This window comes from Elaeis guineensis, chromosome 4 (assembly GCF_000442705.2).
Source record: "Elaeis guineensis isolate ETL-2024a chromosome 4, EG11, whole genome shotgun sequence".
Classification (NCBI taxonomy): Eukaryota; Viridiplantae; Streptophyta; class Magnoliopsida; order Arecales; family Arecaceae; genus Elaeis; species Elaeis guineensis.
This window is the reverse complement of record NC_025996.2, coordinates 64,178,376-64,202,077: the sequence shown is the minus strand read 5'-3', so window position 1 is coordinate 64,202,077 and position 23,702 is coordinate 64,178,376. Positions and strand designations below refer to the sequence as shown.

General features: G+C 37.1%; 1 protein-coding gene across 3 annotated transcripts in view; it reads left to right on the top strand.

Moving 5' to 3' along the window:
• The window catches only part of LOC105061519 (protein EXECUTER 1, chloroplastic), a 59,881-nt gene that overhangs the window by 14,983 nt on the left and 21,196 nt on the right, over positions 1 to 23,702 (top strand). For 2 of the 3 annotated variants that reach the window (XM_010945593.4, XM_073256613.1), the window contains exons 4-6: positions 5,474 to 5,580; positions 16,662 to 16,740; positions 17,221 to 17,928. In XM_010945593.4, coding sequence (XP_010943895.1) covers positions 5,474 to 5,580; positions 16,662 to 16,740; positions 17,221 to 17,928 — 894 coding nt within the window. The remainder of the gene's footprint in view (positions 1 to 5,473; positions 5,581 to 16,661; positions 16,741 to 17,220; positions 17,929 to 23,702) is intronic. The other variant, XM_010945594.4, reaches the window with a different exon arrangement.

The following is a 23,702-nucleotide window of genomic DNA, read 5'->3' as shown; positions in this document are numbered from 1 at the left end:
GAGTGATGTGTTGGTTTTTGTGATTGCTTTAAATAATGTGGCACTTAAAAGACACAAAAGGTGGTGGTTGCAGTGAGAGTTGATGCTTGAAGAGAAAGCAGTGGAAGATCGATGATCCTCACAGATGGAGGCACCATGGAAGAGGAGGAAGAGGCCTTGATTTCGGTGGTGAAGGAGCGAGAGGCAGCAAATGAAATCGGAGATGGAGAGATGGGTTGACGGTGAGGTGAAATGCCGAAAAACTAAAATTAAGTAGAAAGACAGTGGAGAGGAGTTGCGAATCAATCATAAAATAAAAGATTTTTGGATATTAATCTATTGAGAACAAAGGATCTACAAATCGACTATGGTACATCGGATTTTTGGATGTTGATTCGCTAGGAAATAATGGATCTGCGGATTCATCAGAAAACAAAGGATCTTCGAATGCTGATTCACCTAGAAACAGAGATCGATAGATCAACAATGAGAGTTTTCAAGGCTTCTAGACACGGCAATGGAGATTTTCAAGGCTTCTGGAGACAACAACTACTGCCATAATAGAGGTGGAAGAGATGATGGCGGCATATTAGGTGATTAGTGGCTTTGATACTATGTTAAAATATTTGCAAAAGAATAAAAAAAAAAAGAGAGAGGACTTTATTTCTATTCCATCACATTCAATATATCTCAGGAGTTATATGTACTAGTAGTGTACAAATGATGTTTTCCGAACCGTCTCGAACCAGGCGGTTTAGTGTGTGTCGAATCATTTCCATGGCTAACCAGTGCAGTTCGGATGTTCGATTCAGAACACCGACGAAAATAGCGCAGGGAGAAGGAAAGAGAGGAAGAGAGAGAAAAGAGGAGAGAAAAGGAAAAGGCCGACGGTGGCCTATCGAGGCCGTCGGATGGCCGTTGAGCCTTCGGGTCCTGTGGTCCTCTGTGAGATGCGAGAAGAGAGAGAGAGAGATAGAGGGAGGGGAAGGTGGCGGAGAGGCCATCGGATAGTCCAAAACACCCCTATAGGCACTGCTATTTGAAACAGGGGCTTTGCCCCTGCTTTGTTGGATTTTTTGGTGTTTTGGACCGTTCGGTAGCATGACAGTCATCCGACAGCCTCTTCGCCATCTTCTCCTCCCTCGTCTTTCCTCCCTTCCCCTCTCCTCTATCTCTCTTTCTTCTCGTTCTCTCATGGAGGACTGTGGAGCCCGGAAAGCCTCGATGGCCCTCTAGTGGCCACCGTCGGCGTCTCCGCTAGCCTTCTTTCCTTCCATTCCTTTTTTTGCCTCCCCCTCTCTCTTTCTCTCTCTTTTCCTTCCTGGTTCATTCCTCATTTTCGTGTCGGTGTGGGCCCAATACAGGGGGTGTACGAACTCATACCACCGGCTAGTATGGGGTCCGCTTCCGAGTTGACGATCCTTGGTATAGGCTTATATAAGGAAAATAACATAGACTGATATAAGATCATGCTAACAAGGGAAAATATCACGGGCCGATACAAGTTGTTGTGTGATCCCTAAAATCATATTAACATGATCATGCTAACAAAAAAAATAATACAGGTTGATATAGAATTGCACTGATAAAGAAAAATATTATGGGGTGATACAAGTTACGTGATTCCTAAAATCACATTAACAATACATATTAATCATGGCTAGGTAGTTTAGATATTATATTCTCAAGGACCAAAATGAGATTTTCTTATTGTGGAGGGACCTGCATGCAATGGTTGACTCATGATGTTTCAATTTTAGGAAGTTTGTCGTGATATAGGTATCCTAGATCAGCTACAACTTGGGTCTTAGATAATATCTGATCAGATTAGTTAATTGCACATGTAATAGCCTTGTGCTGGATTCACCTGCTCAACCTGCTTGCAGTTTTCCTTGAATCATTAGATTGAACCTGTTTATTTTAGACCATTGTAGTCATTGGGACAGCATACCAAGCTTCAAACATAGGCTTGGACCTATGAACCCTCCACTGCAGTCCATATAACTAGGCACTAGGCAGTTAGATAGGCCTTAATGGGCCCTGAGGGTTGAGACTGTTATGAGGCCCAGCACCTACTTTTGTTAAAGCTGCACGAAGGCCAGTCTGAAGTATTAGTATATTCAACTCCATTGACAATCCTATATGGTAAACAATCTCATTCTCTCTTTCTTTGAGGACCTAGAGAGAAATCATTGGAGCCTCTTGCACGGCTGAAGTTTGGTCTGAGTAGGGACTGATAGCAAGTACAAGAGCTGTCAGTTTGGCCTTATGGAATGGGAAAGCAGCTTTGAGATTATCATCTCTTTTTTGTCTTTTTTTTTTTTTTTGGAATCAATGTGCAAGGTATAATCCCTGAATACTGTGTATTCTAGTCTTTTTTGGATTTTTATTTTTATTTTTTTTTGCTCGTAAGTGATATGAGGGCACGTATTAGTTTATTCTACCACTTTATCTTATTGTCATTTCACCATACAATCCATGCATTGCCCGTCTATGTTCTTAAAGGTAGTTATGATGTGTGCTTTAGCAAGGAAATAAAATGGATGCACAGGCCGATTCTATTAAATGATATTTAAAAATGAAATAAAATATACAGATATGCAATTATAACTAGAGCATTTGAGTGAGTCAAGAAAGGTGAAGAAAGGAAATATTGGCATATGTTTAGATCAAGGTTCGTCGTCTCGGCACCGGATTCTGTACAGATACCATCCTATTAGAGTATCAGTACGCGGTTCAGTATGGTATGCTAGTGTTGGTATGGTATGGTATATCATACTAGTATGGTATGGTACACATCATATCAAGTGGTATGTGGCGGGACGGCATACACTAGTTTAGATCCTATTACAGTATAAATGTAGCATGACATGCCAACTTGTATAGTGACAATTTTTTCATCACAAGCTTTCAGGCCAAGTAGTAGTGGTGAGTTATTCAAGTATATGCAACAAGCAAGTCATATGTTCAGGCCTCATAGCAGGCAGACCTCTATTGATAGTCAACAACCAGCTTGATTGGGCCAATGCTGCCTAAGTGGGTTACTCAGCTACCTGCTAAGCAATTAGGCTGCATATAGGGCCTCCTAAGTTGACAGGGGCCATAAGTAGGATAGCCAGTAGAGTATTGGTTTCAAATCTTTGAGGAACCTCATCAGGTACTGCAGAATTTTTGACATCTTGGAACCACTTAACATTGCACAAAATGATCTAAGAATAGCTAGGGCATAATATCCATGAGATTTGGTAGGATGTTTATCACTAGTCTGTTTTCAGAAAATACATTTGTAAGCATTACCTTGTGGGATTCAAAAGTTCTGTTATGAGAATCAGAGATGCTTGTTGTTTTATGTGATGTAGGACAGTGGGAAGGACTTTATTTATGTTTCTTCTCTACCAAGTAAACTTGCTTTCTTTGGATCTGAAGCAGAGTTTCCTTGTGCAAATATAAGGAGTAGAGTTTACTGCTATTCCCGAGTTCCTGTTTTCTTGGAACGACACCCATGAAAGAGAACGCATATGTGCCTCTAGTGGCTTTGGGTTTGTATCATTTCATCATGTTTGTTGCTTTTTGTTTCTGCCAATTTCCTCTCTTGATTTTTCTTAGACTTGCACTCTCCAGGTATGCAACTATTCATATATTCTCAGGGTGGTACATTGTCTATCTCAAACTCACAACTTAAGAACTAATCTTAAGGGTGTTTGAGAACTCTGTGCAGTCGTGCCAAAAAAGCTGGTTGACCTGTGAATGAGAACATAAATAGTCAACGTAATAAGATCTACGCATATTTTTCTAAAGAACCATAACTGGCTATTGCTGATATATTTAAAAGCTAGAAAGCTACTTTCCATCTCATTTCCATTTAATCTTCTTTAAAGGGTCAAAAGTTATGCAATGCTGAAAGCGATAAACTCACTTGGCTGTGGATGACATGACAGACCTTAGCAGCATGTAAATGATTTGAACCTGAAAGATTGAAGTTATTACAGGATCCAAGTCCTGACAAGGGGGCACATGACTTAGACATCTGACAAATAGTCCATCCAATAAATCCAGCTATCCATCCTCAAGTCCCGACAAGGATTTATGTTGTACTGGTCCATATTGCCTGGTTTCTGGCCATAGCATAGCTGGATGTGAGCAGTATCTCCCAACCTTGTATTTGTATGGAACTTGTACCGTAGTGTACTTCTGTATTGGGCATATCATACCATACTGGTGAGGTACCGATGCAGTACCCAGTACCAGTAAAGCAAGCCTTGGTTACCGGAGAGGTGAAATATAGATACTTTTTAGAAGTTTCAGGCATATCGAAATAGTGATTGACGTGATCATAAATATATGCTAAAGGGTGGCTAGGTACTTTCTAGGAACTAGTTGTGGCTTTTTTTTTCTTTTTCTTAGTATTGTTTATTCTTTTTTGTGCTGGGGGATCAGTGGACACCCTGCTGATTGTGGGCATACACTTGCTATCTTTTCTGTTTCTTTTGTGGTGTTTTTAGCTATCCTTGAATTATTGTGGCATTTAGGCATTTCAGGCTTAAGCTCCTCCCTCCCACCCCCCCCTCTTCCCAAAGATAAGCAATGGATCCATTTTGGATTGCTGACCCTCCATTAGTGGGAGTTCCAATCTTATCATACGGTGATGACTAGCAGCAATTACTTTAAATCATTTTGCACTCTTGGTCTTTACACATGTACCCATAAGAGTGATTCTATAAATGATTGTTGGTTCTCAAAGGTGAAATGTGGGTGATTTCCAGCAGAATCCTGCTTCTCATATGCATTGATTCATCAGTTTTGAATTAATCTTCCTCAAAATTTCATGTTCTGTAACTTTTGATGGCAGCTTCCTCTTTTCACTTTTTTTTCAACAAGTTTTTCATGACAGGCTCTTTGAAAAATAAAAATGATTCATTTTGAATATTAATATTTTTGACTTTGCAGTAGGAATGAGTCTGTGTTGAGATAAATAGCCAAGTTTGTAAGTTAGCACTTTTGAACTAGACCCTCCTTATGAGAAACTACTTCAGCACTTTTCAGAGAGATACTCATAAACAACCGAAATTTCCTTCTCTCCATTTGTTTGAATCATTCTCAGACATATTTTTAGAGGACATTTTTGTGTTTTTACTGATATAAATACGAATTCTCAATTCCTGATATCTTTAGGAGATCCAAGTCTTTTGAAAAATCTAGTAGGCCAGTGTTTCAAATTTTGATGCTTATGGCAAGTATGTCTCAGAATCTAGTCTTCTGTCATTATAAGTGTCAGCGTGTTACTAGAGTAATTTACAATAGGATGCTGAATGTACCCATAAAAGCTGCATTATGTTCCTTTGCTTTAGTAGTTTTGCATACATTCTGATCTTGCTCCAATGTTTTATTGATCTCCCAGGGATGCAACCATTGAATGTCTGACATGTGTTTTCTCTTTATTTTTAATTCTGTCTGTGAGGGAAACTGATGTTTGCTTTCTTCGAAACACTTGCAGTTGGGATGGTGGGCTGGTTTTTCGGAAGATGGTGCTGATCCGTATGGTCGAATTATCCGTATAAGTGCAGAACATGGAAGATATGTGGCAAGAAGTTATAGTTCCAGGTAGACCATTGAAATTTACTCCCAAAAATCATCATGATAATGCAAGTGGTTTACAGAATCCTTTGTTGTGGATGGACTACTATATATATTAATCAACCTTTTTTGTTGCTTTTGTTGGGTTTTCCTGCTTAACAGATATGGAATAATATTATTTTTTAACTTATATTTTTATAAATTGCAGTATTATAGTGTATCTCAATGCACTATTTTTTATTTTTCAACATATAGTTTTATAAAATTATTATTATTTTTGGACTAAATTATTAAATTAATGTTTAGGGGGCATTTGGAGCATGTGTGCATTATTAGTGTACACATGCTAGTATGTTGCATGATTTGGATAAATTTTTGGTGGCGTTCGGGAGCACCCATGCCTAAGCTTGAAATCAGGCTGAATTATTGCTCTAGAAAGGCTTCTATTCACTTAATATTAGAAAAAAATATTAATTGTATAGATGGTTTATTTCTTGAGAGTCAGTACTGTATGTCCTGATACTGAACCAGTCTAGAAAGTTGAGTGGCAACAAGAGTAGTTTATGATGCACGTGAAAATCAGAAGATGTATAAGTTTTTCTAGAATTCAGTGGAAAATGTAGAAAATTTGACGCAACAAAACAAAGATAATAGTGTAATGAGAATAGATGCTTTTTTTTTTTTTTGGGTGGGGTTGTGGGTTTTGGGTTGGGGGGGGGCTTGCTGTTGAGTGGCAAATTTGGCCAAGATGTCTTCTTCATATCTCATAACTCCAATGGAACTTTGAAACTCATCACCTTATATAGATCTTTATACATTGAGATAAAACAATTAGGAAGCATTGTTTTAACTCAAAAAAGGATTCTCAACTTATAGGATTATGATTGCAGGGTTCTTATAATTTGATACAAAGAAGATTCCTAGGTTGTGTAGTAACAAACCTAAACAAATAGACAACATATTTGGTACAAATTAAGATCCATAGACATTATGATCAAATCTTTATCTAAGACATAGCAATTGGATGCTTATAAGATGCAACCGAAACTTCTAAAAGAAAAGCTTTGATTGTTGGTCACTGTTCATGTACTGTAGTGTGAACAATGCCAAACAATAGGTTCCCTTTTAAATAAAAACACTTCTTAATGCATTGTCAATTGACTAAACACCAAAAGAACTCAGTATTGGAGTTTTGTTGACATCTCAACTTCCAAAGGACATCCAATCATCGCCATATGGCATTGATTTGGACCAAAAGAATCCTCTTGTACCATCCCTTCCATAATTAGTCCTACATCATCTTAATTGGCATCAAAATAAGTTGTCAATTTATTTAGGAGATTCACTTCACAATTTTTTAAGGAAACATTTTGGTGTTAAACTATATTAAGGAGTCCTATGTAATAATAGGTGAGTTGATGATCCTTTTTTGAGAATGAACAGAAGGTTAAGTAACAATTTTTTTAGTTTTATTGATGTTATTTTGTGTGAAGAGAAAGCCTTAGCCAGTTTTGGCTCTCTCTCTTTCCCCCTCCTCCCCTCTCTCTCTCTCTCATTCTCGCTCTCGTTCTCACCCCTCCCCCATTCCACTCTTCTTCTCTATTTTATTCTAATTAAAATATCTGCACCTTGGATCAAATTTGTGCACATAAACTTCCATGCCTTTTGAGTTTTTGTTTGCATCAACTTTTTTTGATTGCCTTTAAAAATCTTTCTATTGGGATTTCTAGCATGCATTGTAATCTTTTAATAATTAGTGCAGGTTTTGATCATAATCCATCAGCCAACGACCCTTAACATTATCTTTTGAAAATTGGACGAGAAGTTATTTGTGCTTGTAGACCTTCTGCGCGCGCGCGCACACACACACACCCATACATTGATACAAATGTATACGTATACATACACCAGCCCTCCAAACACACACACACACACACACACACACACGTATACATAGATGCATGCATACATACATACATACATACATACATACATCATTTTGGTACTAGAGGTGTATTGCATAAACAAGGTAGAATATGTAAAGATGTTTACTTGTAGTATCATGCTAAAACATGCATCCAAACTGGTTTATATTGTGTTTAGTAGATTTAGCAATATTAATAAAAAAAACTATAACATCAAGATATATTGTTACACCTCCGAACCGAGATCACAAGCCAAAGGTTGTGGCAACTGCCGCATACTCATGGAGAACTCTTACCACAAGCATGCAAGACATTCCAAACACCAACAATGCATCATAGCGGAATTAAATTAAATAACTCAAATCAAAATTTAATTAATTAACTAATCTAATTGATAACCAAATTTAAAAGTCTTACATCAAATAAATCTCAATTAGAATTCAAAATTAATAATGATAGATCTCAATTTAACTATTTTGATACTGTCAAATCTCGCTTCTAATATCACTCAAGCAATAACCACATCTGCAATTAAGTATTTGAATCTGAAAGAAAAGGAGAGATAATGAGCGTGCTAGTCCAGCAAGTAATGAATATCTTAACTAGATATTTCAAATGTTATTATAAGATATGATATTCAAAAACAAATGCCATGAATAAATATAGGAACATATTCTTTGCTAATTTATGCAAATTAAATTCTTTCAAATATTCATATACATAATCATAAATCCGATTTGAAATAAATTATATATAACTCAACAATCTTTGACTATGACCATATTTATATCTTGTGATGGGGTCAGAATAGAAACAATGAACTCAAGCATAATCAGAATACCAACACATGACCTCCATTTGCAGGGTCCAGAGAATCAATGCACAACCCCTGTAGGCAAGGTTTGAAAAATCAATGTATAACCCTCATTGGTAGGGTCCAGAAGACTAGTGCATTATCCTCATTGATAGGGTCTAGAAGAACATGTTAGGCTGAGCGGTCAAATCCGATGCATGCCAAAATACTTTTGCAAGGTAACATATATACAATAATTCCAATCAACATATGCATATTCCATAATAAATTGATAAACTATAATTTTTCGAAAATCTCATACTCTCCATTCAAATATAGTTTTATAAATCACATATAAATCAAAGACTAATTATTTGCTTTTAAAATAAAATTATTTAAATGAGATATCTCAAAAAGATGGTTTATTACTTGTAGAGACGATGAACTGACAGATTCATCAATCATGAAGGGCCGATTAGAACCTATTATTCCAAATGTAATCTTTTATCAAAATTTAACCATGAATATTTTAGAACAAAAATCTTAAGTTTAGACACCTTCATAAGGCTAGAAAAGCAGTAGCATCCAATGTCACAATTGGTCCAATCAAGGTGGTTTTATCTGATCATGATTAGATTATGATACAGATAATTAAATTGGGATTAAGGGTGATCAAATCTAGTAGTACTCAATAAAAGCCAAGTTAGAGGTCAGTACACTATCCGGCGATTAGAGGTCAGTTCAATCAAATAACTTTATGTAATCAGAATAACTGTTTGATCGAGATCAATAAAGATGAGATCTTGTGATGCTCGACAAATGCTTAGATGATGTAGACATGCAATCCAACTAATGGGGTGGTTCAAAGTCCTGCTGCTGAGGTCAACTCAAATTCAAAGGCTTGAGACCCTTTAATGGATTCACAGATCAAATAGAGAGACAATGATGGAGAAGAAGAGAGAGAAACTAAGAGGATGAAACAAGTTTGATTAGACGGTAATGCCTGGTGGCACAAGTTGATCCAATCAAAGTAACTACATCTAATCAAAGGTCTGGGTACAATATAGGTGGTTCAATAGAAATTAAAAACGACAAAATCTAATGGTGTTCGATGATGGCTGGTAGGGATCAATACACGACCTGGCTACTAGGATGGTTTAAAATTGCTTACTAAAATCGATCAAATTCACAAAGGTAGATATCCTCAGGGGTCCACCCAACATCATAGAGAGAGAGTAGAGAGGGCAAGAGGCTAAAGAGAGTTTTTTTTCTTCTTCTTCTTTGGTTTCCCTTGGCAAAATAGGGGAGCTTGCTCTACCCCTCTTTAGAACATAGAAAAGAGGACCCTCATGGGTCCATAGAGGCTGTGGTTGGCAAGGTGTGGCAGCACAGCCAATAACCCGACCACAGTTGAGTGAAGCATGACCGGCACCGATGGCTGTCCAATGGAAGAAAACTTAGAGAAAAAACAGGGGATCGGGCTGATATGCAAAGGAAAAAGAAAAAAAATTTGAGGCTGGATTATGGCAGTGAATGAAGGCTATTATCCACGGTGTCAACGGGCATAGTAAATAGCTTCCACCGCCAATGGCTGATTGGGGAAAATAAAGGAACCAACCAAGAAAATTGGGATGAAAACAAGGGAATAAAACACCAAAACAGAGCATCAATATCCCGACCAACCCCGGCGATTATCCGACTGGAATCCATGATTCCAAGACTTAGAAAGATGGGAATAAGGATCATAGAGAATCAATAGGTCCTTACCTTTATCCCGGCAGTTGGTGACCATGATTTCTGGCAGCACATGTTAAAGGACTTCCAGAGGAAGAAGAAGAAAGGAAGAATTTTTTTTCCTGAGATGAACTGATGGCTGATGATGGAAGCTTGAAGGGGGTATGATTGTCTTGAAATAGCGAGGAGGTGCAGGGAGTCCTCGGCCTTGGACTTCCACTGGAGGAGTCGGGAGGATGGGAGTCTTCTTCCCATCATATTCTCTTTCTTTTTTTTTTTGGGTTAATGCTTAAATCTGTGCAAATCCTTTTGGGCCCTTTTTCCTTGGTTGCTGGGCCGGTCAAATGGACCTAGCCTAGTTCATTTTGGGATGAGGTATTACATATGTAGTAAAGAGAATTCTAAGATCTGTAAGCTGCAGAAATGCAAAGATACACTGCCTGAAGTGATTAGTTAGATGTTTGAGATCCATTATACAAATTAGTAGAGAGTTAAGAAACACGTTTAATTGAATTAGAGCTGGTTGGATGAAGTGGAACAATGCTTCTGGGGTATCATATGATCAATGCATGTGATGACTTAAAGGAAAATAATTGTTAGCTCAGATACTTGGTACCTGTCTCTCCAAATGAGAGGTCTCCGGTTCAAACCCGAGTTGTAGTGAATAACCATTGTATTCTTGAAGAATAGTATGGCCTTTATTGTTCTATGGATCAGAATGTTGGTTAATAAAGAGGGTCTAAGAAAAAATGTTGAGGGTTAGCATAAATAAAAATGTTAAGATGGATGTGGAAGAAGACTAGGAGAGATAGAGCAAGATGAGTATAAAGGTAAAGTTGTAGGAGTTGCAGAGGTTTATGGGATTAATGATGGAGAATTGATTAATATGGCATGGAGCCATTGACATGTGTGATTTTGAATGAACCCTAGTAAGGGTGGGTATTTTAGTTTGTGTTCTAGATGCAGAAAAAAGTAGGGAAGACCAAAGTTGATATGAATGGAAGTCAGAGAAAAGATGTGGAAAAGCTTGGAATAACATTAGAATTGGCACTGAATAAGAATGATTGGCATGGTTTCAAAAATCACCTGAATGGGATGGTACAACCCATATTTTCTACTATTTTGGTGCCATCGGCATTTGTACGAGTGATGTGATGCCAAAACCATGTGCAGCTATGTATACCGGCCGTACTGGTCTGTACTGGTGTGTAATGGCGGTACCATACTGGTTCATACTAATTATTTTTATTATTTTTGAATCTGTTAGTTTCTGTACTGGTACTATATGGGTACCATATCTTTTCAATGGAAAAAAGGTACGAGATTCGGTACTGGTATTTAAATCCTTGATGCTTGGTGAATCAAGATCTGTATGGCTGATCCGGAATAATTGGCATGATGCTCATCAGTTATGGTTATGGCTATACTTTTTCCAAATAGATGCAGTGTGTGACCATTGTATGATCTAGAATTTGCATTTGTAGGTTGATTGACCAAGGAACTCTTGAGACATGTGAATTAGTTGGAGAACTTAAACATGAAGTAGCTAACACACCATAAGAGGGTGCAGTTCATATTGTTGATCTCAATAGTGATAATAATTTTATTGGCTAGGTTTGGCCCCCTCTATCCTTCTTTTTCTCTATTTTGTCCTCCATTATGTTGTCTATTCCTCCTGTTCATCTAATATCAATTCTTTCTTTGATTTTTATGTTTTACTTTATCCATATCATGTTTTCTGTGAAAAAATATTTTTGTTCATTGTTTGCTGAATTTCGTTTATAGGTCAACTAAAGATCCTCTTGTCCAGCTCAAAAACCCTTCAGAGTATAGTTCCTCTTATCCTTCTGATGATGAAAACCCTAGGGTAGGTTGATTTGAATTTTTATTTGATTGTGACAGCCAAAAATTTCCTTTTCTGCCTTGTTTCTAAAAACTGGACAGCTACGAACTGGTCTTAAATCTGGATTAAACTCATCCATAGGACCTTCAATGCATTGTTGACTGTCCTCAATTGTTCCTACATTAAGATGGTGGAAATGTGTAGATGCTGTGAGGAATGGGGTGTCTGTCTGTCCATCCATCCCTCTGTTCCTTCTTGTTTGGTGACTGGACAATGAGCCACACAAATTAAGTCCTTGCTGATGTGACACTTTTAAGTTGCCATGTCATGAAATGGTGTAAAGCCCTCAAATTAAGGTTGAATGACTTAATCTCAACTGCATAGTAAAGCAACCCTCTAAAGCTAAAAATAGCCACTAAAAACTGAAATAATAGCTCAATAAATGTAAACATAAGACAAGATTGGGCAATTGAAGCTTTAAAATTCAGGTTTCCTTGGCTATCAAAACAGATCTTCCTCATTATCAATGTGTCCTTTGCTTGTGTCAAAAGTATCTTTTGTTGCAGTATATAAGATTTTTTACTTGTTTTCTTTGATCTCATACATTTTGGAAATTGTCAAATTAGTGGTCTTTAATTGAAGAATTAATTGTTCAATGGAGGGATATGGAAATTACAGAAAAATGATGTGGTTGGAATCTTTACTTTAATACTTATATTTGTTGAATTTTGTTAGATTGTGCAAGGAATTCCATATAGAGGAAGATTGTGAAGATCATGTGCTTCATTACAAGTTCATTTATTGAGTTCTAGTATTAGTCTAGTTAGGACCCCTAGTTGTAGGAAGCCAGGACTAGAGGAAGGATAGTGGTTCAATATTGAGAGAAATTTGTTCCATATTGCTTATAGTTTAATGTGATACAAAGAGTTTGACGGGAGCATCATTCAGGAACAGGCATTAGCTATCTATCCCTATCTATAAGATTCTATGTTAAAATAATTGAATTTAATGAAGCTAGGTCATCTTTGAATGCTTTTAGCATCATATTGCCATCATTTTCCCTCCAAATGTGTTCCACATCTACATATGTGATGTCATATAATGTGTAAGCATATGTATTCCTTATGTTTGATGCTACATACAAGTGGATATGATGACTTCACAAAGGTAACAAGGCTGTAGGCTAGCATCAGTGGAACCATCTTGAACCACCCGATTCAGGGTGTACTGAGTTATAGCAATGGCAAATTAGGGTGATTTCCGGTCTTCATGTCGAGAAACCAACAAAGGATGGGAAGAGGGAGAAGGAAAAAGCGGAAAGGAGAGAGAGCGGGAGGAAGGGAGGGAGAGGGAGAGGGAGAGGGAGGAAGAGAGAGGGAAGGTGGCGGATGGCCAGGGAGGGGTGCAGAGGGGCGAAGGAGGGGCTTTGCCTTCCAATTCTCTTGTTTTGTTTGAAATAGGGGTCCTGGATGGGGGGCCCTTTTTTAATTTCTAAAAATTTAAGTGAAAGTCGGCAATCCCCCCGCCGATTCCACTTAAACTTTTCGAAATAAAAAAACCCCCCTCAGAACCCTTGTCTTGAATGAAATAGGGGAATTGGAGGGCGAAGCCCCTCTTCCATCCCTCCACACCCCTCTCCAGCCCTCCACTGGCCTTCGATAGTCGCCTGCCACCCTTCGTCTCTCATTTCTCACCCTCCATCTCTCTTTTCCTCTCTCCCATTCTCCTCCCCTACCTTCTCTGCTGGTTGGGCTGCACTCTGCCAGCCTCTGCAGGCCTTCTTCCTTTCTCTCTCCCTTCCTCTCCCTCACCCCCTCTCTCTCTTTTCCTCTCCCTTGTTCTCCCTCTCCTCTGCCCTCTTTGCTGTGTAGCTACGGGCTGGCATGGAATGGCATGGGGTGTACTGAACCATGTTGTCAGGCAACAAGTATGGGCCCTATTAGTGGCACAGCTTGTAGATCATTAGATACAACTGAGTTAAAGCAATTATGCAATTTTTAACAAATTGATGTGGCACAATAAATATTATTATATTCTTAGTATTAAGTTAGGAAGCACAAACACTTCAAATCACATGCCATATTCATATCATACCATATTAGATATTGATATTTGTAGGATACTTCTTAGATACATGTTTGGTATCGCATTTTCAAAATTTGAAAAACACTTTGGATACCTGCAAGATACATTTTTGATACTTCCCAAATACCTTTAAAAATGAGGGGAGGGTCCATTTTGAGTCTGTGATATTAATTTTAAAATATGAAGTATGTATTATGGTCTACGGAATAATGACTAAATGATAAGCTTGTAAAAGTTAATGCTTTCTAATTTCTATAAACCATGGACTATGCTATTTTGATAGCCTACTATGCTTTATGGATGTTTTTTTATATTCATACATGTATATTTTTATTTATATCTGCATATATATATATATATGTTTTATAAATCCATATATACTCACGTATACATACATACGGACATACATCCATACATACGTACATACGTACCTATGTACGCACATACCTATATTGTATGTACATGCGTGTGTGCATTCACTATCTCCAATCAAGTGAGATACATATGTAGGTAGTACTTGGATCTCTACTTAAATCCGATCAGGTCCACATTGGATGATGGGTGTCCCACATCGATGATTCGAGCTTTTGGATGTGATATTTTACCTCTAAATTGCTTATATACAAAAAAAATTATGTGATTTGGAGATCTCTAGCCTATACATCAAGTGATCAAAAGAAAATATATAATTCAATGTTATATTGACTATCCATTTTTTTGACCACTTGATGCATAGGCTAGGGGTTTGGGTTGTATCCTTCGCGCAAAAGAATGATTGATCTTCTTTCACGACACCAATCATAGTATCGTGCTTTGCACAACTATCAAATCTCCAACCTCTTTCTTCCATCTATTAGCACAGATTGCAACGCAGGCGTCGCACATTGAAAGCTATGCAAAGCTTGATCCAATGGTTCACGCTGCGAAAGAAGATCAATCATTCTTTTGCATGAAATGTACAACCTGCATCCATAGGCTAAGTATCTCCAAATCATATAATTCTTAGTATGCAAGCAATCAAGAGGCAGTAGATCACATCCAATGGCTTTGATCATCGATGTGGACCTCTATCATCCAATGCAGATCTGAGGAGATCCACTCAAGTCTAGGCAAGTCCAGCTAAACACACACACACACACACACACACACACACACACACTCTGCTCGATGTATCCTAGCTGTTTCATATGTTGCTTTTTCGAGATTTGCTGTATCAGCAGAATCCATGTTGTGTCATATTCGTATCCCATATATGCTTCCATGCTTCATGGATCTTAAGAACTCTATGTATCCTCTTTCAACTTTAGGGAAGATTGGATAGACCTAGCAATTATATTGGAATAAATACTAAATGAACTTAACCTTAAATTTTATAAGCAAAGTAATTGTTGGGAGGCGAACCACTGCACATGTCAAGTAGACATTGTTCCTTTCTGTATTTCTACGTCATGCCACAGATTTCTACGATTTATACTTGGCAGATATGGTAGGCAATGGCTGGCACAGGCCAGTAAGGCCAGTATTCCCGCTTGCCTAGTATTTTAATCCTTGCATATCACTAGGGTCCACATTTTGGTCATCTCTTCCTTGGCAGCTAGGATTTTTGACATAAGCAACTCCATGCTCTTGTCCGAACCATGTTTGCCTAACCAGGCCTTGCTAGAACCATCTGATTCTCAGTAAGATTAACTTTGTAATTCTGCCTGTCTTTCCCTCTCCAAGTGCGTTATTTTCCAAATGCCATTTCACGTTGATTTTTCTTACGATCATGCTTTGGCTACATTAACTGATTATGAGATTGGAACACCTCATGTGGAGATCTGCGAACAGGCTGATCTGAGTTAAACTTTGGTCTATTCAGGGTTGGCCTGGTCGAATCTAAGGGATGTATGTACATTAATGTTTGTTTTTGAGTCACTTGGTCAAATCCACTCTAGTCCCGCCCAAACTTTGGCTCTTTTCTGCAATCTAGGGATTGTTCAGCATCCATAAGCCAAGCCTTAGGTAGACAGTGCTTGACCCCTGCCTCACCAGATTTTATATTCCATAAACAACTTCATTCATTGGGGCCCCACTTTTGAATCTGTAGTGAAAAGATGAACTTTTTTTAGAAAATAGAAGTATTATATTTATATACTATAAAGCATGGTAGATTACAAATAACCTGTTTCATACTGTACACAATGATATCAATGTCACGAACTCTAAAATTAATGATTCATCATTAAAATGGTGCTGTTCATGGAAAAAAAAGGGGAAAAAAGAAAACAGAGAAAGGAATGAAGGAAGAGAAAAAATGCCCTCCCCCTTATTGTTAGAGGTGTTAGCAAAGTATATCGGGCATATCCGAGAAATAACCAAAATTTTTTCTTAGTATCCAACATCTATTTGAAAGTATCTGACAGGTATTGATGTTTGATATGTATCTGCATGACATGCAGTTTGAAGTATCTATGCTTCCAAGTTGAGTTCCTTTTCTGCCACTTGAGGCTGATCTAGTTTCTACAGATTTTCATGCAGTTGCACCTTTACACTTATCAATTCTTGAAATTTCTATTTTTTTTCCACAAAGTTTAAAATGTGAATTATTATTGTTGGAAAGTTGAAACTATATACATGGTATTATATACGAAACCTTAAATCCCGATGAAACCTGCTTTGTCCACATATATTCCTAAAACCTGAATTCTTTGATTGAATTGTAAGAACTTTATCACTATTTTTGCAGGCAACTTGCTACAGCTAGGCCAGGTTTTCCTCTGTTTGAAATTTTTTTCACTGTGATCAATGGAGAGTACAAGCAGCAGGTATATTGTGATTTGTGAGAACGTTTACCTATTCTTTTCTTGGTTTTGAAATTTAGTTTAGAATTATTCTCCACCAAACTTATATCTATGATAATTGATTTGATTTTTGAATGATCGAAGATAATTGTTACAATAAGCAGGTATCATACAGAATTCTTTTCACCTTTCTATAGTCTTGAAGAATGGCAAAATTCTTTCTCTCTCTCTCTCTCTCTCTCTCTCTCTCTCTCTCTCTTCTTGCTCACTCATTCATGCACATGCATCGCTATATGCCTCTGTCCAACAGAATAGAGCTGATGCTTAACCTCAGTTAATACCTTTAAATCCAAGTGAAATTGCAATTGATCTTCCAGTCTTGTTATGGTTCTGAATTAGAGGTTGTTCATTCAAGTATTGCATACTTGTTTTGTATTAAGAACCTTTTTGTATTTGATTGCCTTTTCTTGATCCTTGGGCTTACTGAGAATAGGTGCTTTTCAGGCAGTGTATTTGAAAGAGAATGGTGACTATTCTGGAGGCTTACATAAGTATGAGATAAAAAATGAAATTAGCAGTTTAAACCCATCAGACACTTCAGCTGACGGACAAAATGGTATATATAATGAGGACATAGAATCACTTGAGAAGAGAGATGATGATTCGGATGTGACTGATGAGCTAAGCAGTATACAGAACATTTTGCGAGATATTATTCCTGGTGTCAAGGTCAGGGTCTTGAAGGTGGTCGCTCCAGGGAGGGTAGACAGAGATTTGATTGCTAAAGTTATTGAAGAGATAATAGAGGAAGAGGATGATGAAAATGATGAAGAGTTAGACAGATTAGAGCCAGAAGACATTAAATCTGACAGTGACATGGAAGAGACAGAAATGAATGCTGGAGATGTACCTAATGATTTTTCTGAAGAGAAAAGCACCATGCCAGTAAAAATTGTAATTGAGGGTCTCATGCAAAATCTGCATGCTGATGTGCCTCCAGAAAATCTTGTCCGCATGCCAGCAAGGCTAGAGAAAAAGAATCACATATCATTTTCCTTTGTTCCAGAGCACGATGAGAGGGAATTTGTTAATAATAAGAAAGGACAGGCTTCAGGGAAAAACGTTGCTCCACGTTCATCACAGCTGAGTGCTACCCTTGTTATGTCTGATCTTGCCAAGGTCATCTTTAGCAAAGAGAAGGTAACTATGAAGGTTGGTGTCCTCTTGGTCTTGTTCTACTATTACTACTACTACTATTACAAATAATACTGATCCTAATATTATTATATTGCTGCTGCTGCTGCTGCTTTGCTACTTACTATGTTTTTTCCTCCAAATACCACAACTACTCCCCAATAAAATTTGTAAATGCCATTCTGATAACCGTTAAAGATAGCACAATGCTTTATTTCTCATATTCTATGGATGATGCTTGGTGCTTTTTTGTTGTTTATTATGGTCTCATTCAAGGTCTGCTGCACCAGTATTGGGGCTTGTACTGGCCGGCGACCAGTTCCGGTATGTACCATACCGAGCTAGGGCATATCGAACCATGGGAGGGAGAGGGAAAGGGATAGGGAGGGGGGAGGCTTAACTCAAGTGCGACGTATGGTGTTGCTGCATCAAAGGACTCATTTGGTTGACCGGAAGTGGAGGGGGAAGAGATATTTTCTGGGAAGTGGAGAGGGGATCTTTTGTGTGGTTGGAGTTTTAAGAGGGGAGAGAGTGAAAAAAGCTCTTCTTACTTCCTACATTTCATGGGAAGTGGAGACCTATGAAGGAGATGGGTTTTGGCACTTCCCATGGAATAAAAAATGGTACTGCTTTTTTCTTTCCCAAAATATCCCTTTAGATCCATGGCTGAGATTTTATAAAATATCAATAGAATATAGATGGTTAGGATAAAATACTGAATAGTGATATAATATTATATTAATGTTATCCTAATATTTATATAAATATAATATTAATATTATAATATTTATAATATTTTAATATTTATACTAATATAATATTTTTATTAATATTAATATAATATTTATATTAATATAATATTATATTTATATCTATATTAATAAATTTATTATATTAAAATATTAATATTATATTAATATATATTAGTATTATATTAACACAATAAATTATTATAGTCTAATATTATATTATAATATATTAATATTATATTTATATTAATATAAATATAATATTAATATTTCTATAAAGTTTAGGAGAAAAAAAGATATGGTCTTATATCTACTAAGGGTATAATAGGTATTTTATACAGTTTTTCTAGGAACATGGATGCTCAATCAAACATAAGCTACTCTGCAATAAGTCACTTTCCCATGGTCAATCAAACATGTTAAAATCCTATTCTCAGGAAGTTACTTCTTTCACCATTTGGTTCACAGGAAGAATTTTTCTTTCCAGGAAGTTACTTTCTGAGAAGTAACTTCCTGGAAAGAAAAATTCTTCCTGTGAACCAAATGGTGAATTCAAAGAAGAGGACAGAGCAAGTGAGCATCTGACAGGAGAGGGGGGGAGGCTTGGCCTCAGGAGTGGCCAATGCCATGGTGGCATCGGGGGCTGGGGGGGAGCGAGCGAGCGGGCATCCGATGGAGAAAGAGATGGGAGGGAGAGAGAGTTGGTGAGGCTTACCTCAAAGGTAGCTGATGGTATGCTGCATTGAAGAGGGGGGCGAGCGAGTGAGCAAAAGAGCCCACGAATGCTATCTAAGACCCGAACGACCAAAGCAGGGGGGGAGGAGGTTTGTAAACTGAACCAACTGGAGAAACCAAACCATCACAATTCGGCATTGGTTTAGTTCGGTATGGGCCAAACTGCTTGGCTCAGGTCAGTTCAATGAATGCTTCAATAATTTTGATGGGTAAACTAGCATCATTAGTCAAAAACATTTATTAGCACATCAGTTTTCAAGGAAAAGTGTATTTATGCATCAAATCATTTCAATGCATTATATATATTATCTTGTCAAAAAAAAATCAGAGGTTATTTTTTGATTCATAGAACATAAAGAAGTACAAGCAAACCTTGCAACAAGCAAGAAGTTAGAGAGAGATTGATCAAATTGAAGATAGAGGAAAAAGGTCGGAGTTGAAAATGATAAATATAGGAGAAAGAAGTAGAGTTTAAACAACAAATAAAAGAGTGTTAAACATTTAATTGAACAAGAACAAACTTAAAAGTCAGCAAGGATACATTTTTTCAAGAGCAAGAATAAATATTCTGGAAAGAAAAAGAGTAGTTTACATGTATAAGCTAGGAAAGGGATGTGGAAGTACTCAACAAATAGAATAGTTAAAATGTAAAACATCCAAATGATAAAAAGAGTACCGAAATCAAATTCTGAAGATAGTAGTTAAAAACATACTAAACATAAAAAAAAAATCAAAACTAAAGTAATGAATAACCTGAACTAAAAAATAAAAAAATATCTTTAATAGAAGAAGACATATTTGATATAGACGTCTTGCAAAGACTAAGATTTAGCATTTTTACATGTTTTGATGTATCGGTCTTATTTTTTATGACAGAATATTGATTGGGGGACAGCAAGTACCTGTGACTAGAATGTGATAAATGCAGAGACTTGGTCACATAGAGTTTCAACTATTAAAGTACCTCCCAGGAGTTTGGTTTATATTGCAAATGGATGTGAAGGATGTCTGCATCCCATTGAAATTATGACATACAACAACTTGGGGGTGTCATGCTTATATGTTGGTGGGCCTAATGGTTTAGGAATTTAGGGTCTTACTCTTTCTTTGGATGTGTGCTGTCCAATATCTGGGAATGGAGCTGAAAGAAAGAAAGAATTTGTGTACTAATGGATATATGGAACTTTCTAGGTCTGCCCTAAGGTTTAGAGAACAGAGTTATATGTTAGGGAAAGGTCCTTAGGGTATTTAAGTTTAAAGTTGAGCGTTCAATATTGACCTAATATCAAATTTCAGGCAACAGTCATGGTCTATGCAGATTAATGAGAGGGAATTCAAATTAAGAAGGAAGAAAGTGGAAATACATACAAGGGGGGGGAACAGAGAGTAGGGAAGAAGATACTAGAGGGGGAGGGAGGGAAGAGAGATAGGAGCGAGAGGGATGAGAGGAAAAAAAAACCACTTTCTTTCCTCACAGCACATGCAATAGAACTTATGATTCAAGTTTATCCTTAGCTTTCCCTTATCACACCACACACACGCACACACACACACACACACACACACATATACATATATATATACATATATATATACATATACATATACATATACATATATATATACACACACATACATATACATATACATACATACACACACACACACACACACACACACACACACACACACACACACACACACATATATATATATATATATGTATGTATGTATGTATGTATGTATGTGTATGTATATGTATATATGTATGTATGTATATAGATATATATATGTATGTATGTACATATACGTGTATGTACATATACATACACGTATATGTACATACACGTATGTGTACATACATACATACATATATGTACATATATACATACATATATATATATATATACCTATACATATATAGATATATGTACATATATAGATATATGTACATATATGTATACGTCTACATATATGTATACGTCTACGTATATATATATATATATATATATATACACGTACACACACACGTATACGTGTGTGTATATATATACACACGTATACGTGTGTGTATATATATATACACACACGTATACGTGTGTGTGTGTGTGTGTATGATACCCTAAGTTGAAGACCAAGTATATACACACACGTATACGTGTGTGTGTGTGTGTGTATATGATACCCTAAGTTGAAGACCAAGTAACTCAAAAAAAAAAAAAAAAAAGCATGCAATAAATTTGGAGGTCAAGTAACTTGATGGCCAAGTAACTTAAGGGCAAAGTAACTCAACGGTTAAGAAAAATAAAATATTTAACAAGTATAGACTTGTTCATGTCAGTTTTGGACTGTCAAATAATTCTGATGCCACAATACACTCCATTGATTTTTCAAGAGTTGGATAAGGGCTTGAATAATCATGTATGGGTTGTGTTGCGTGATCCAAGCCCTTGACTTCATCAACTTGTCATGTGACTAGCACATGAGCACTTAAGTGGTGGTTCACTGCAAATCTAATGCATATGTGTGGAGGCCATCTAACTCTACTATGAGAATCATAATATGAATGCATAGCTGTAACATACGAGGGGTAAAAGGGCCTATATCAAATCCATCAAAAACCCAAAGGTTGTCACATAGCCAGCATCTTCATGTTAACCAACCAAATGCCCTCCCCACGCACCCCCGGCAGTGTACTTATTTTCCATTGTGTGGCCAAAAACACCGAGGTTTCTGTGACCCACTTGTCCCTCCATCAAGGATTTAAATGCCATGAGATGGGGCTGTCTTGATTTTTCTGTGGAACAGGATCCCTCCATGTCTGGCTACTCAGGATGGTGGAGTTTTATCCTGTCCCAATCCATTTCCCAACTTGTCCTGTCCCAATACTTGGGATGACGCCTTGTCTCAACATTTGGCACAATGGGATGCCTCCCCACCTACCAATATTTAAAACCTTGCCTTCCATTCTTGCTTCTTTACTCATTCTTTCTTCTCTCCTTTGTTCTATTAATTTTTCTCTGTCTGTCTTCTTCTTTTGCTTCTTTCCCTTCTATTTGCTAATCTCGTGGCATGGCAACAGTAGATAGGCCTGTGCTCATCTCTTTTCTTTGATAATGATGGTTGGGCTGAACCACCTGTTAATTCAAACTCTTTCCATCCCATGGCTTTAAGGACATGAACATTGTTTGGATAAGCCTAAATCATCTTCTTGCTACTTTTTCCTTGGAAGCCAACCATAAAATTGTCCAACATGACCTCTTCTTGCTTCTTTTAGGTTCCATTTGGTTGCAGAATAGGACTATCCTAGCGTAGGCTAAAGTGAGAAATATAATAGGTAGCAAATGGAGCAATGATGAGGAATAAGTCTATTCTACCATTTTCTCAGAATATTTCTATTTGATTTGGAGGAATAAGTGAGTAAAAGTTTTTTGAGAAATCCCAAAAGTGTCCCTTCATTAACCTTTTTTCTATTTGGGCATAATGTAATGATGCTGGCAGGATTTCAAACTGTTCAAAAGTAGGTTATTCACCTAGTTATCCCAATTTATCACGCAAACAAACACGGCCTTAAAATTTTGAATCACACAGATTTGATCTATTGAGTTATGAGTCTGCTGCAATTATGTTAGGGATGCAATTTTTTTCAATCAATAAATGCTGCTTGTGCATTCAGGACTTTCTATTGCATTTAGGTTTTAGATATCAAAGTTTTCTTTTGCCAGCATCATCTTTTGTTAGTGTCAAAATTGTCTTAATAAACTACTACAGCTTCATGTCAAATAAATGGAAATGACAAACTATAGCCATAACCACCCAGCCTTGTCTCAACTATATGTGGGCTTTATGGATTCTTATTCACCAAGCATTCCTATTTAGTGTCACCTCTGGTATCATTTCAAGTTTTGAATAGATGAAAATGACAACCAATGCTTGAAATTATTAGGACTAAATTTAATGGCCATCACACATATATGAATTATAAAAAAATTCTAGCCACTTGTTTCTATGTGTGGTGAATTGTGGAAATTGGAGAATATAATAAATAGCTAAAAGGTGATAACAATTATTGGTGAATTTTGACTATGAAAATGTTCAAATAAAGATAGGAAGTAATGGGAACAACTACATAATGGCCTAATAACTTCTGAGGTAGCCTAAAAAGGACTACTGGGTAGTAAGGGCTTGTTTGGCTTCTTGTAAGTGTGTGAGCAGGAAGCCACTTCACCAAAGTGACTTTGGCCAGCGAAGTTAATTAAAGGGCTGTTGAGCTCAATATCTCTGGGAGAAGGAACTTTGGGTCACTTC